Consider the following 16,596-nt stretch of genomic DNA (forward strand, 5'->3'; position numbering starts at 1 on the left):
GAAGGGAAAAAAAATAGTTATTTCGGTGATTTGAATATTCGAATGTAACGCGAGGGTCCAGTTTAAGCAGCGAAAGTCCGGAGAAAAAAAAAAAAGACTCCCGTTACATTCGAACAAATACGGCATCTGAGTGGCCTGACATGTGTGTATTGACGTCCTATCGTTGAGGTATGCGGTCCATGCCTTCGCGCGAAATGTTGTTTGTCGACGAGGTATAAATAAGGTCACGACGCCCTCGGCGATAAAGAATTGATAGCTTGCGTTCAGGCTGTGTGAGCGCGTTTTCATCCGTCTGGGTTAACAGTGATATCTGGGGTTTCACGCGCGAGAACTATACGACATGACTATGTGAGACGCCGCAGTGGAAGGGCTCCGAAAATATCGACCATGTGGCGTTCCTTAACTTGTACTGACGCTGTCCTGTACACTGGGCTATGACATTTCACACCCATCGTAATGCGACCACAACGGGGAGGATCGCAGCGGGCCTTCGATCCGCGTTTTACGCGGACCAACCCAAGTTCACTGTAGAAAAATAAAGCAAGTCCAAGCAGAAACCCTGTGCTAGTTTTGCACGAATATGGTGCGTACTAGAAGCTTCGCGCACGTGTGAAATACTCAGCACTGAACTAAACCGCACTGGTATGCGTGCTGAGCTTTTTTTTTTTTTAATGCCAAGCATTTCTTAGCGAACTTCAGCTTCTTTGAGCGTATCTATCTATCTAGCCGCTTACGTTTGGGTGCTCTCGTGCTCACCCCCCCTTAACTTGGCGTGAACCAAAACCAGCATGGGAGGGCAAAATGGTTAGACGAATATGACGCGCTAGTCAACACATGAATAATGTCACAATACCGTCGCGCACGTCGTCAAGCACTTCCCGTCAGACAGTGGCACATACCCATGGACGGGTATGTGCCACTGGTGATTGACACTCAGTATCTATACCCAGCAACGAGGAGAACACACGGTCACTTTTAACGCGCGAGCGTTAAGAAATAGACGAAATCGGTAGCGTCGACCAGACGAATACAAAGAATAAATGTCAGGGTCCACGGTGGAATCGAACCCAAGCATTTTGCGTGGCAATGAAGCATTTTACCACAGAGCTAGGCCAGGTCTCGAAACAACTTTTCAAATCGACGCTTAATAGTCGTGAAACGGCAATAGTGGTTGCAGTGCTGCCTACCCAATTTTATAAACATTACATAAATACTCCTTTGATACAGCCATCACGTCGGGTTAGCGTCAATTGTGGTTAGATGCCATGCGCATAAATTGATCGATGTAGCAGGGCCAGCATCCTCGCGAGCATCAGCGCTTCATATCAGCTTCTACTGTTGCTAGTACGCATGTTCCAGTTGGCGTCGTTGCGGAAGTGCAAACACTTGATTATATAAACATCTGACTCTCTTCAACATGTCTGTTCGTGCAACATTTGGACATATATTTAGCGCCATTTAATGACGTGTCGCTCAATAAAAATTGCAGCATGGCCACCTTCCCTCCGTATGCTTCGCATAACGTCAATTTTCAGGTACGTGGGATCTGTCGAATTTTTTTCTTTTAGGAGTTATCCCCGCAAGGAAAAGCTTAGACAAACTGATTTATTTATTGACTGATTGATTGATTGAGAATGAATGAATGAATGAATGAATGAATGAATGAATGAATGAATGAATGAATGAATGAATGAATGAATGAATGAATGAATGAATGGGTGCTTACTTGAGCCACGTGCTTTCCAACTGGCTGTTCTCCTCCTGAAGCCTCTTCATGTTGTCCAACAGGTCGGCAATGACGTCCTCGAAGCGTTCCACGACTTGAGGCTTTTCGCTGCGTTGCAGCTCTTTGTACAGGTCGTTGAGTGTCTCCTCGCTGAGTGGTTGGGAGGACAAGTGGCGGAAGAGACGCACGAATAGTTCAGGGAAAGAGACAGTGGAGAGAGAGGCAGACAGACTGATTAAACACATTGCAAATGCATATCAGACGTTCACTTACTGATCACGGCCCACAGGCGCGAAGTAACAAACACGCCTCGATTTATCTGCAGGGTATTCTCGATAAGTTGTTAGTTAATACGGCTCGATTACAAGACGTCGGTAACGCATACAGGACGAAGACATCTAGATGTGCGCCATCTTTTACAAGCCAAACTGTGACTTCGTGTCCCTTGCGAGTTGGCGATTCACACATTCATCGCAACACTGCTCGCATCCGCCTCGTGACGACACGCTGCTTTCGACTGCGCTGAGTCAATGAAAAAATAAACTTTTCCTGACTGCATGTGTGTTTAGAGAAAGTTGTTATCGATTTAGAGTACGAAGACTCTACTATTCTGGTTAATTCAGACACATTACACGCGACCTTTGATTACTAACGGACTCTATAATGTGAATCACCACAAGAAAACCTGTAGTATGGTTTTAAAAAACACAGAAAAACTCACAGGTTACTTTCTGCATTCGCCTTAGATGACTTGAACGTAAAAGCCGTCTTGTTTTTCTTTCTCGTCTCAGTCTATTGTACTGGTTCTTCAGAGCCTGCAATCTTTATTCTATAACGTGAAACTGTAAGAACTTTAGCATTGCTCCCGAGATTGAAGGCGTAGCAAAACCATGCTTTAGATGCAAAAAAGGGCATGGTCTCCCAAGATTGCAGGCTCTGCAAAAGTACGCTAGATGCAAAAAGCTTTGCTCCAGGGGCAAGCGGAAGGGAAAGGGGGGGGGGGGCATTGCTGATAGATTGATATGTGGTGTTTAACGCCCCAAAACCACCATATGAGAAACGCCGTAGTTGAGGGCTCCGGAAATTTCGACCACCTGGGATTCTTTAACGTGCACCCAAATCTGAGCACACGGACCTACAACATTTCCGCCTCCATCGGAAATGCAGCCGCCGCTGCCGGGATTCGATCCAGCGACCTGCGGGTCAGCAGTCGAGTACTTTAGCCACTATAGGCCACCGCGGCGGGGCCGTGGGGGGGGGGGGGGGCATCGCACGATGGACTGTAAAGAAAAACAAAAACAAGATAGATCGGAGTTGTTGCAAAACCGTATGCTAGTTCAAAAACCTCACGTGCCTCCGGAATCGGCTCGTCTACGACAAAGCGCCGATGTCGTGTGATGACGAGACCGTGCGGCGAAGTCGCGTTACTTTTCGTCAAACTGACATAACTTTGACGCCATGATAATGTCACCAAATTCTGGCGTTATGACTGCTTGCACCACTCAGGTCGACGACGACAGTCACTTTTCGTGTCTGATGAAGCATCTAAAAGCTTTCTTATTAACAACGAGCGACACAGCACAAGAGGGCTAATCTAATGCGCACTCGAACAAGACACACCTATTCAAGAACGCTCGTTGGTATAGGCTGTTAGCGGTGACTCGCTCTCTGGATTTCGTACCAACCGGTTGTGTCCCGCGATCTCCAACGACAGCGCAGCTCTGACTGACTGGGCTCGCCCTACGCCATCTACTGACGCCGTAGAGCTCTCACTGAGTTGTGCCCTGTCCTCGGACTCCTGCGACCGTGTCCATCTTTCCTATCTCCTCTCTACTTCCATCGTTTTCTGTCCTTCGTTATCCTTGTGCCTCGCTCTCTCCTTCCTATATCTATTTACCTTTCAATCCTATCCTTTTAATCCCTCCTGATCCCCATCCCTCGAGAGTTACTGTTGAGGTGTCGCCCTCTGATGAAGACAGTTACAGGGCTCACTTTTCTGTTCTTTTCTCTTTAAGAGTCGCTTAAGGCTGTTAGCGGACGTTTACTGGAAAGGACGATTTGGTGAAAACCATAAACACGCTATTAACAATAAACACACCGTAAACACCTAGTACAACGCGTCGCAGTGGTAATGACAAGCACAAAAATCATGACGTGTGAATTGTATGCACCCTATTCGGCGGCATTATTCAAGCGTGCCCGCGCCAGCGAATTCTTGACGGTTTGCAGTCGACACACATGCACATATCATTACGCGGACTTCCAACACCGCCTAGAAGCGTCCACGTATGGTCTCGGTACAAGCAAGTAATGACTTCTCCGAAGCGGGGCCATACGCGACAGCGGTTCAGCTCTCTTCGTTGGCTTACGCCATGACCTTAGTACAATGGCACGGACGCGAACGCAAAAAGTTAGCTCGCATTACGATTAGGCGTCGACCAAATCTTTCTAGTAGTGGTCTTAGGTACGTTGGGGAAAATTTTCACAAAGCAAGTACAATCCACGTGTTAACATGCCAATCTACAACCAAATCTGGCCCTAAGCTGCGGATTCATTTCCTGATTAATTAATTAATTGATTGATTGATTGATTGATTGATTGATTGATTGATTGATTGATTGATTGATTGATTGATTGATTGATATGTGGTGTTTAACGTCCCGAAACCACCATACGATTATGAGAGGCACCGCAGTGGAGGGCTCCGGAAATTTCGACCACCTGGGGTTCTTTAACGTGCGCCCAAATATGAGCACACGGGCCTATTTCAACATCCATCGGAAATACAGCCGCCGCAGCCGGGATTCGATCCCGCGACCTGCGGGTCAGTAGCCGATTACCTTAGCCAATAGACCACCGCGGCGGGGAAGGATTTCAGTTCCTGGCTGCCGAATATCGATTAAACTGTAAGAACACTTCCCTGCTTTCATTTAGGTGCACGTTAAAGCACCTGAGGAGGCAAAAATTCATCTTGCGCACACACCACAACAGCGTATACCTCAATATTGTATTACAGTTTTAGCATGCAAAACTTCGGATATGATTTGCCTTTCGCAAATCCGGTTAGGAGAAAATTATTTGGTCCATGTGCCAAAACCAAGATATGGTTATGAGGTACGTCATGGAAGAATAAGAAATTGCGGATTAATCAAAATGATCCGGAGTTATTTATCGTACACCTTTGTCCAAGTACGCGGGTTGTTTAGCATATCAACCTCAGAGTTCCAGTACAAGCTACCTTTAGGTACTTAAGTGTATGCAATAGCTCTATCACCGAGAAAAGAGCCATGCGAATTTCTTACACCTTTCGCGCCCCACTGCGTCGTGGTTCTCGCTAACGGCACCGTGCTGCACCGTACTCCGCACGACTTGCACCGAGGGTGCCAGTGATGAGCCAAAACTTGCGTGCACGTCCACCGCCTCGGAACTCGTCGTTATACACTGAAACCGTCCCACATATCGCGGAGGGACTTTGCGAAAGTGCATGACGCACGTTTTTCGTCTTCTTACGGTTTCTATTCTTCGAACACGGCTTCCTCGACATTTAAATAAGAAACAATGTCGACCTATTTTAAGGACTTCGGGCCTTTGTAAACGTCTGCAACTATTGTTCGGGGCGAGCGCCACATTAGCGTTAGCGCATTTGTTAGCGCATTTGTTAACGCGTTTCCGTAAGGGTCAGCGCATAAGTGTCCACGCATTTCCTTTCTTTTTTTTTTTATTTTCGCTCTCCTTTCAATCTATCTCTCTCGGCGTTCCACTCCCCTTTCCATTTTACCCAGCTGAGAATAGCCAACCAGATTGCTGTTTCGTTAACTTCCCTGCCTTCTCCCTTGTGTAGTCATTCTTTGTGTAATCTCCCTTGTGTAATCATTCCTAAAGTGGTTCGCGAGTCGTCCACAAAAACGATTCACTCTAACACTCGAACTACTTAATACTTGACGTTCCCCTTTAGCATCGCTTTCTTCTGCGTTCAATAGTCCAGCTTCGACCACATCGAAATTCACTAACCTCCCCGAAGGGCGCTACGTAATATGCAACAACGATAGCCGCAGTCCATGCATCGTCAACATCGGAACATCTATTTGACTTGCTGAGCTCGCCACAAAAATTTGTAACACCTATCCTAGCTAAACAGGCGCTTCGTGCACGATTTCGCCGTCGCCGTGACGTGCCGTATAAAATCCGAGTTTGATCAGAATGTGTGGGGCTGTGTTCGTGACGTATCGCCACGAGCGAGGGCAAGAACGCGAGGGCGGAGCTGGAAGGACTATGGCAAAGTACTCAGCGGCGCGCAGCCGACCCCGTGAAGGAGTCCACGCTATTTATTTATTATTTATTTATTTATTTCATAATACTGTCAGCCCTCTATTGAGGACTCTTACAGGGAGGGTACAACCAAATACAAAACAACCAATATACATCTATATCCGGTAGTAGCGCGATCAATTAATACATGCGTAACTCAAATAGACAAACACTGCCTGCATTTACAGCAATGCCTGGCTACGTATTATAAACACAACTGGGAGAAAGAAAACAAAAAAACTCAAACCAAGGAAACATGCAGGCTAATCATCTGGCAGCTCCATCCCTCAAGTACGTGTCGAATAATCTTTAGAATTCGCAAAGATCGCTTGCATTTACAACAATGCCTGGTAAGGCATTTCAAAGCTCAATGCAAGAAGGAAAGCGCGTTCCTTTCCTGCTGCGCACCGACTGCGGATGCCAGCGTAGTCACGCGCGCACGTGACCCGCACACATTACACGTTCGTGTAGTCGGTTGCAACCTAAGAATGAAAATCAAAACACAAATAAAAGAAACAAGCGCCGTCCCGAAAACTGCGGGTCACCAGCCATTCATATGTGCGAGAAAGTCTTGCTACGTGGCTTCTGTTGCAACCATAAGTATACTTTTTGTTTTGCTGCTAACACAAATAATACGTCGAATACTTATTAAAAGTTCGACGTCCTTACTTGAAGAACTCTGTTTGGCAGAAAGTGATGTCGAAATTTTTGCGGAAATTGTGAAGGAAGTCAACGTTTTTTTACCAATAACCAGTGGCACCTACTTGTGTCTTCATAAGGAAACTAGAGATGTAAAATGCGCGCACTGTACTTGGCGACACACAATCGAAATAATCTGATTTCGATTCCCGCGGCCGCACTTCCTTGATTCTAGCGGGACGGCTCAGTGCTCTCCCATAGTTGAGTACGAAGTACTCGAAATCGTTAAACATTTTTTTTTAATACAAAGAAACTCGCTGGGCGTAACCTCCTTAGTTTTAGAAAGGTTTAGCGAGCGTTGAGCCGCAGTGCCATGAATACAATGAACTAGTATATACCATGAACTCGAGGTGGTTAAAGGTGGGAAGTAGATACGAAGCGCAAGCCGTAAGAAAGTAAAAGCCGAATTCTCCTGTCTATCATTTCCCATTAGCAGCCATTGGCATGTACATTGAGCACTATCTGACAGGAAAAGGTTGCTACGTTATACTCGCTGGGCGTAACCTTTTCTGTTTTAGAAAGGTTTAGCGAGCATTGGGCCGCAGTGCCATGAATACAGTGAACTAGGATATACCATGAACTCGAGGTGGTTAAAGGTGGGTAGTAGACCCGAAGCGCAAGCCGTAAGAAAGTGTGCGTATGCCACCTCTCGTTTAGTCCGGAATGTCTGCTGAATGGCGGTGCTTCTATATGGGGAATATATGATGAAAAGATGCGAGATGGTGGTACTTGGAGTGTTGAATAGATGGACGACCGGACACACAGACGCATGTATGGACGGATGAACGGACGCAGGGGTGAATGCATGGACGAACGCAGGGACGGACGCACGAACAGACGCACGCACGGACGGGCGGATGGGCGCATGGACGGTCACACAGACGGATGCATGGACGGACGGAAGCAAGAACGAGTGAACGGACGAATGCTTCGCCCCACTCTCCATCATTCACTCCTTGGATATGCTGCCAATTTTTTTCTAAATATAAAAGTTATTCATTCTGGGAGAGGGAAGCTTTCCTCCTGCGGTGGTCGACACGATTTATTCTTCTCAGAAAGAACAAAGTGTCAATGCCTTGCCTTCATTACTGAGAAAGTAGGCTAGTGTTTGTGATTTCACTGAACTTGCATTCAGTATTGTATAAATATTTTTAAATGTTGTTGTTTTTCGTTGCTTTTCATGAATTGTGCGTACCCCTGCGCACAGTTTTCTTTGTGCACGTTAGAATTTCTGTTTACAGGTACAAACAGTCCCTGTGGTGCATTTGAATGTATGTTAGGATATATTAGAAGTGACTTGGGAACTAAATATGCAACATATAAATGTCTTCTGTGCATGTATTTTTTTTTAAATAAAATTCTCTTACACAAAGTTTCTCGGGGTGGCAAAGGTACGCCTATAGGTGGAGCTTATATTTATTCTTAGGTTGTAACCGACTATAGTCATTCACTGCGCGTGCAGGGACAAAAGGTGGGTCTAAAATACAAATGAATTTAAGAACACTGACGATGTCGCTACGCGTAGTGCTATAGACCACTTTACGGGTAGGTTTCAGTGCCACCATACTGCGCAGCTAACCTTTGTGTTTCTCGTCTTTAACGACTACACGAACAGTGCTACGGCATAGACGCATACGCACCAAAACGGTTGGGTTGGTGCATACGACGTTTCGTGACCCTAACAATTCCCGTCGCAACGTACAAGAAGAAGAAAACATTCGCTGCACAGCCCAAGGTGGCGACGCTTATACGCCCTAGGCTAAAATAATCTATGGGTCATGTTAGTCGTGTTTTGAAGAAGCGCTGTTGGAACTGCAAAGAGAACGCCTCGCCGCGGTGGTCTAGTGGCTAAGGTACTCGGCTGCTGACCCGCAGGTCGCGGGTTCGAATCCCGGCTGCGGCGGCTGCATTTCCGATGGAGGCGGAAATGTTGTAGGCCCATGTGCTCAGATTTGGGTGCACGTTAAAGAACCCCAGGTGGTCGAAATTTCCGGAGCTCTCCACTACAGCGTCTCTCATAATCATATGGTGGTTTTGGGACGTTAAACCCCACATATCAATCAATCAAAGTGAACGGTAGCGCGAAGCGTTTGACACATCCCTTTGCTACATCTGAAACGCCGTTGTTATAAGGCTTCAGCAACAGATGTTGCAGTTGCATCTCGCCCACCGGCATCTTTTTATAGCACGAAGTCCCCGCGTTACATCCGCTTCGGTTGCGGTGGTGTTCGGATGCTGACCCTGTAACGTCGCGGACTCGATCGCGGCCTTTGGGCGGTCGCATTTCAATGAAGGCGAAACGGTATAGATGCCCGTGTACGGTGCGTTGTCAGTGCTCCTTCAAGAACACCGGATGGTCCGCACTTTCTGGAGCCCTGCACAAACGGAGTGGCTCACAATCGCGTAGTGGTTTTGGCACGTGAAAGCACGTATATTGCTGCATCTATAGAGTCGCCGCGAACGGCGTACGCGTGCACCATTCCCTTCCTCCGAACGACGACAGTCGCACAAACCGTTCTGTTAAGACACGTTTGCTGATCGACTAAAGCGTGTCGGTGTCAGTAACGCGATATCATACGGCAGCACGTGAGTGCGCTAAAGTGTGTTAGTGTTAGTAACGCGATATCATACGGCAGCACGTGAGTGCGCTAAAGTGTGTTAGTGTTAGTAACGCGATATCATACGGCAGCACGTGAGTGCGCTCGCGAAGGCGTGGAATCGTAAGAGATATCAACGAGGAGCATGCTCCTCTTTTACGCCTACGAACACGCGCTGTGGCTGCGACAAAGTGAGTTTGTTTCAAACATACGTGACGCGAACAAATGGAAGTTCCGACGCATAGGGCGACCGGAAAAGTGAATGAGTCAATGGTCTATAGACACTTCCATCCTTCTTGGTTCACGTCGTTCCTTCGAACATATCTCTCTCGTATAATAGTTCAAAGGGGTTTCCACCTCCTCTCTCATACACCCTCACTCTCAAGCATTGGTCGGCAAAAGTGGAACCTCACTCAGGCTCACTAAACAATTATATATTGCGCGTCGGAATAGCTCGGACTTAAGACTTATTAGAATTTTTTTCCGAGCCGGACTCACTTCGAGTCTCATTTTTTTTTAATGGGACTCACTCGCACTCAAACTCACAAAGATATTACTGACCCGGACTTACTCAGATTCTCGGGTCGACGATTCAATCTGAGTGCGTGAGTCCGAGGGTGTTACTCTGGACATTGTCGAATTCTCCCATGTTGTCAGATTCCACCATTGATCGATGCTAATTGGTCAAGTGAGCTGCTACGACCTCTCTGATTGGCTTAAAATGCCGCCATTACAAAATTTGACAATATGGCGGAACTAGACAATGTTTAGAATAGCACCTAGAGTGAGTCGATTCATGAGTTCACCGACCTATGCTTTCGAGTATTAATGATGTCACTTCAGTTACGTGCCACCAACGAAGTTCTTTCCATTTCTTTTTTACATCTCTTTTTATTTATCTGCACAAAAGCTGCCATCTGCGATTCAGTGGCCCCCTGACGTCACGCATCTCGCTCCGAAGTGACGCACTAAGTTCAACACACTCTCCCCTGATGCAACGCACAGTCCGAGCCCACGCTTATTCATATTTTGCCACACGATACGGGATATGGAAGAAAATCAAGTACTAGTGCTCGTGAGAATGACTACCCCACATTGTCAGCGTCCATCGCCCCTCCCGCACCACTACATTATACTTTTAGGTTACGCCGATTACACGAGTTACGCTGAATGTGTGGTGGCATCTTGACGTCAAATAGCGTGACGTCACCCGATCGCGTCTTCACATGACATCATCCCTTCGTCGAAGGAGGGCGGATCCCGGAAGCAACGCAATATCACGTGAGGTGCTTAGAGTTCCAAGTGCCTACGATTTCAGAGGCTGTGCCGGAACACGTAGGACGTAGAAAAACATGCAGGGGTGGGAGACAGGTGAATGGGGATAATCAATAGAATCAATGGGACCTGCCGAGAAAAAAAAAAAGAGTGCGATGGCTTTTGCCGTCTTGAGAAAATACACAGGAGACCATACGACTTTTTTTTTTTCTTGTTGTTGGCTGAAGTCGTTAAAAATATGGAAAATAAGACTTCTAGTAGACCATTTAGCGCCGATTGTTTTTCATTCTTGTATCCACACAAAACACAGGTTTACGGCCTGTGTTTTGTGTGGACACAAGAATGAAAGCCAAAAATGAGCGCCAAAAAGAATGAGCGCCAAAAAAATATATTTAAGTACTCTATATTTCAGCCAGGAAGCTGCGGGCATATCTGACGGTCCACACACTCTTACTGACAAGCACAGACTGTTTCTAAAATTACTGTTTTGATTCAGCGCATACAGGTAGGGCCCCGCATGCCTTGCTTCGAGACGCCTCAGTGCGTAAAGGTAGAACACCGCAAAGACAAATCACGTACGGTGCCGTATTTCGGTGAGACAGGAAGTCAGCGCGTAGGGATTCAATGAATGACTTCCCGCGTCTCTCATTCAGGAAAATCAATGCTCGTACGCCGAGAAAGAACGCCAACACGCGCAGCAAAGTCAACAACCTCGTGCCCTGCCACCGTGCTCTTCAAGCACGTGGTGAAACAGAACGACCGGCCTGCCGAACACTGACATCGATGCAGCGCCGTTCCTGCAATCTATGAACCGGAGAAAAAAATGGTTCACTGACTTCCCAGTACATTCGGGGCTCGTGTACTTAGATTTAGGTACACGTTACAGGACGACCGGATGGTCGACATCTTCCGGAGCTATTGCGTCACTCTGGGACGTTAAGACTAAGAAATTATTAGTATTATACTTCCCAATGCAATTGTCCAGACACGCATACACATGTGAGAATATAATGCGCCGTATTGCTTTGACGGGTTCGTTCCGCAGCTTGATTGATTGATTGATTGATTGATTGATTGATTGATTGATTGATTGATTGATTGATTGATTGATTGATTGATTGATTGATTGATTGATTGATTGATTGATTGATTGATTGATATGTGGGGCGTAACGTCCCTAAGTCACCATATGATTATGAGAGACGCCGTAGTGGAGGGCTCCGAAAATTTCGACCACATGGGGTTCTTTAACGTGCACCCAAATCTGAGCACACGGGCCTACAGCATTTCCGCCTCCATCGGAAATGCAGCCGCCGCAGCCGGGGTTCTTCGAACGCGCGATTCCGCAGTTAGACATAACCAAGTGAATCAAACAGGGGCTGCTAACATTGCCAGGGGTTAGATGTTCGGAAATACCCTACGTGAAGAGACTTCCGTCGTGAGATCATCGGACGCGTGATTCGAAGGCCGTGGATTACGATGCCATCACGGAAAAAAAAAAACGTTTTTTTTTTTCGTAAAACGTAGTTAATTTCAATTTACGTCACAATTGCAACGCTACAGTTAAGGACCACAATTATTGTCCCACATGCTTTTCTTGGCTTACTTGCCTGTTAAAATCATTTCGTTGAAATGAATGTAGTATACAGGTTCCTGTATTACGTATCTTCTTTCATCTCCATGCTCTTGAAAAGTGCCTAGACTTATATTATAAGCTGCATTAACACAGCGAGTTGGGCGACATGCTAAAATAAGCGTGGAGGCCCGCTACATGCGAAGTACCACGAAACAAAAGACACGAGCACTGATTCTTTGTCCTTGGTATGTGGCGCACCGCACGTTTACCCTAATATGTTACGTACGAATTCGACGACATCTGACGTGACGCCCCGCCGCGGTGGTCTAGTGGCTAAGGTACTCGGCTGCTGACCCGCAGGTCGAGGGTTCGAATCCCGGCTGTGGCGGCTGCATTTCTGAAGGAGGCGGAAATGTTGTAGGCCCGTGTGCTCAGATTTGGGTGCATCGTTAAAGAACTTCAGGTGGTCGAAATTTCCGCAGCCCTCCACTACGGCGTCTCTCATAATCATATGGTGGTTTTGGGACGTTAAACCCCACATATCAATCAATCAATCAATCAATCATATGACGTGAACGCCTCCTTACTATTCCAGTCGGCAAAAACTATCACTTCCATTCAGCTTCACGACGGCATTGTCCGTTACATGACACCTAACCAACGTGTCGATAATCACAATAATAATTTTCCCAATTGCGTATTGAACATCCACGCCTACGACATCTTGAACTATAATGCAGTGTACACCTTATATGCGCACGACCAAGCTTCTATATATCAATGCTACACGCTGTCGAAGTGTAACGCAGGGTACCGGACTTGGTCAAACTCTAGTGACGCAACTTTTTCTCGCCCCCCCCCCCTGCTCTTTCTCCTTGATGAGATAAAATAAAGTTTGATTTGATATGTGGGGTTTAACGTCCCAAAACCACCATATGATTATGAGAGACGCCGTAGTGGAGGGCTCCGGAAATTTCGACCACCCGGGGTTCTTTAACGTGCACCCAAATCCGAGCACACGGGCCTACAACATTTGCGCTTCCATCGGAAATGCAGCCGCCGCAGCCGGGATTCGACTCCGCGACCTGCGGGTCAGCAGCCGAGTGCCTTACCCACTAGACCACCGCGGCGGGGCAAGGTTTGATTTCATTCGATCTGACTTTATAGCCGAGTGGTCAACGAGCCAGGAACATATTTCTTTATCACAACCCCCAAGAGCGCCGAGGCCAAAACCTTCGAGTTTTTCTTTCTGCGGGCGCTCCAGAAGAGCCGCGAAGGTTGTTCTCTGAACGGCTCCAACCCATACTCTCTTTCTGCAGGTGCACTTGTTGCGTTGTCGTGACTCGAGCCATCTGCGCGAGCTTACCTTTTCTGTATGCGCGACGAGGTGCTAGCGCGGCGCCGGTGCGGCCAAAAAAAAAAAAAAAACTTGCGCTCGGAAGCGATCGCGAAAGATATTCTTTTCGACCGCGCGTCGTACAGATGTGACGTTGCAGTTCTCTCAATCTCTTGAAACTAGTTCGATATCTTCGCACATTGTGCTTGCGCAGCGTACAAGTTGGCATATCATCACGCCCATTCTTTTAACCCCGTATTTTGACAAAACCAACGCATTTAAATTTTTTTCCCCACGTACTGTGTCCGAGTGGAACTGCATGACTTATCTCAGCCGATTTTCTGGTGTTTAAAGCTAAAATGGGCAGTTTCGATTTGTGCTCTGTTTCTTTTTATGTAATATTTTGCCATGTTAAGTTTTATGCGTTCTGTTAGTACGAGTTTTCGATTCTATATTTCTCGTGATATCTTCTTACATTATCACATGTGTTTTTAGGGGCGAAGCTCCTTATGGCGTGGCGTGTGCGTCCCTCCTTGCGTAACCATCGGTGGCACATAGTGCGTAACCATCGGTGGCACATACCCGAAAGAGTGGTCCTTAGAACGTCCGCTGGATGGCGGCACTTGTATTTGATGAATGCATGATGAAATCATGAGAGATGGCTGTACTTGGAGGGTTCACAGTTCACTAGATAGACGAACGGACGGACGGGCGGATATACAGATGGACGGACGGTCTGACGGACGGACGCACAGACGGACAGACAGAGAGAGGGGCGGACGCATGGGCCGACGAGCGGGCGGATAGGCAGAGAGACGGTCGCACGAACAGACAGACGAACGAATGGGCAGACGGAAGAACGGATGGACGGACGCACCAACGGTCACACGGATGGACGAACACATGGATGGACGCACGGAGGTACGCATGGACGGTCGGAAGCAAGAATGAACGGACGGTCCGAAGCACGGACGGACTGACGAAAACTTCGCCCCATCAATCGTCATTCACTCCGTGAATAGGCTGCAATTTTTTTTTTGTATTTATATCCTGCCTCTCGTACCTGTCCTGCTTGGACCAGTTCTTGGTCTGCAGCATTCAATAAATAAATAAAATGTAGTTTCTTATAGGCACACTAAAGAAAAACTCTGGCATCAGTGTCTACGAGCTGCAAACGCGGGGCGCTTAAAGTGCCTCTTCTCCATGTCTCTTCTATCGTCTTCTTTCAAGTTCGCGCCAACGATATTTTACCCAAGATGCACACCAACTAAAGCCCGACCGCATACGTTACAAGATAGTTAGTGCACGGATTTGTCTAAATCTCGTCCTTTCGTCTCCGTTTCGGCTCCGTGATGTGGTCTGGAACCGTTTTGTCGTAGGACTAAGTTCAGCAAATTTTCAGCTGTTCCACTTCGACACCTTAACCAATGACTAATAACTAATGACAGTAGGCCACTGGCTTATACTGGAGCACAGCTGTATCACCGAGGCGGGCCTAGCAAAAATTTAGTAACGGTCCCAGGAAGTTAGTAACCACTGCAGTTACTATCAATTTGCTTGCTGTTACCACCTTTTGGATTTTTTTCCAGAGCACACGGCATCCCTCACCATGATATCATGTTTTAGGTCGTGAGAGCTCAGACGTTATTATTATTATTATTATTATTATTATTATTATTATTATTATTATTATTATTATTATTATTATTATTATTTACATTACGTGACCCAGTTTCCACGTACATAAGATATATATGTGATATTTCCACAAATACATCTTCGTGTCCATGGCTTTCAGTCCAAAAATCTTTAACCTTCCAGGCAATTTTCGAAGAGACGCAATATGTTAAAGTATAGGGACGACAAACTTTTAACTATCAATATATGCAGTGTTTCCAATAAGTGCGTAAATATAGTTATGCGTACGGCGGAAAGTACCTAGCACGATTCTCTTGCACAGGTGAGTGGCAGGCGAGCTGCATTTCCAGGGGCGGAGCATGTAGTTGTTCTTATAGCTTGCAACCGACAATAGAAGCCAAACATCGCTCGCCACCGCTCCTGGGCAGGCACTTAGCAAAACGTAACGAGGTGCATGCAAAAAAATCACAGCATATCCACGAAGTGAACGATGATCAGTGGGGCGAAGCATCCATCAGTCCATCCGTGTGTCCGTCAGTCCGTTCGTTCTTGCTTTCGTCCGTCCAGGCATCCATCCGTCTGTCTGCCCATCCGTCCGTCCGTCCGTCTAGTGAACACTCCAAGTATACCGCCATCTCGCATCTTTTCAGCATACATTCATCATATACAAGTACCAGCATCCAGTGGACATTCCCGGGCTAAACGAGAGGCGGCCACCTACTGCTACCAGGTTGCTGGTACCAGGTGGCTACCTTCAACTACCGCTAAACCAAGCTGCTGATGCACTGTCATGGAACCCATGCGTAGAAAGCACACCCCGAACCAAAGAAGGCGGGATTTGGTTCTCGTAATAGGATGTTTCCAACACTTAGCGGCAAGAACCAGATTTAGCTGGAATAATGGCGTCCCTCAACGAAGACACGCACATTAATTGAAAGTTTGTACTCTTTGTACTCCGCGGGAAAACATTGCAACAACTGAGACGGAGGTAACTTGGAGACAACGCCCGTATGCTGGGCAGGCTGTTCTTATTCTGCTCTGTGCCGGTCGCAAGCCCCCGACCCACAACACAGTTCTCTTCTTCAACTTTGGTCGTCACGGCAGATGCTCCTGACATAAATCTATCCGTCCGTCCATAGTTAAGTATACATGGTTAAGCAACCCGCAACGATGGTTAAGGTACTCTTGGTTAAGGTACTAGACAGCTTACGCGAAGGTCGCAGGATCAAATCCCGACAGCGGCGGAAGCATGTTGGGTGGAGGTGAAAATGCTTTAGGCTCATGCAGAATGAGATGCAGGTTAAAGAACCACAGGTGGTCAAAATTTAGAAAGCGCCCTCGACTAAGACATCTGTCATATCTTAATTTTGTGACGCAAACAGCAACAATTATTATTATTATTATTATTATTAATATTATTATTATTATTATTATTATTATT

At 46.7% G+C, this 16,596-nt stretch overlaps 1 protein-coding gene across 2 annotated transcripts in view; it reads right to left on the reverse strand.

Annotated features, from left to right (window-relative positions):
• Window positions 1-16,596, reverse strand: part of LOC119180601 (uncharacterized) — a 70,318-nt gene that overhangs the window by 41,705 nt on the left and 12,017 nt on the right. For both annotated transcript variants that reach the window (XM_075875115.1, XM_075875116.1), the window contains exon 2: window positions 1,727-1,876. In XM_075875115.1, the coding sequence (XP_075731230.1) occupies window positions 1,727-1,876 (150 nt within the window). The remainder of the gene's footprint in view (window positions 1-1,726; window positions 1,877-16,596) is intronic.

The sequence above is a fragment of the Rhipicephalus microplus genome, chromosome 10 (assembly GCF_043290135.1).
Source record: "Rhipicephalus microplus isolate Deutch F79 chromosome 10, USDA_Rmic, whole genome shotgun sequence".
Lineage (NCBI taxonomy): Eukaryota > Metazoa > Arthropoda > Arachnida > Ixodida > Ixodidae > Rhipicephalus > Rhipicephalus microplus.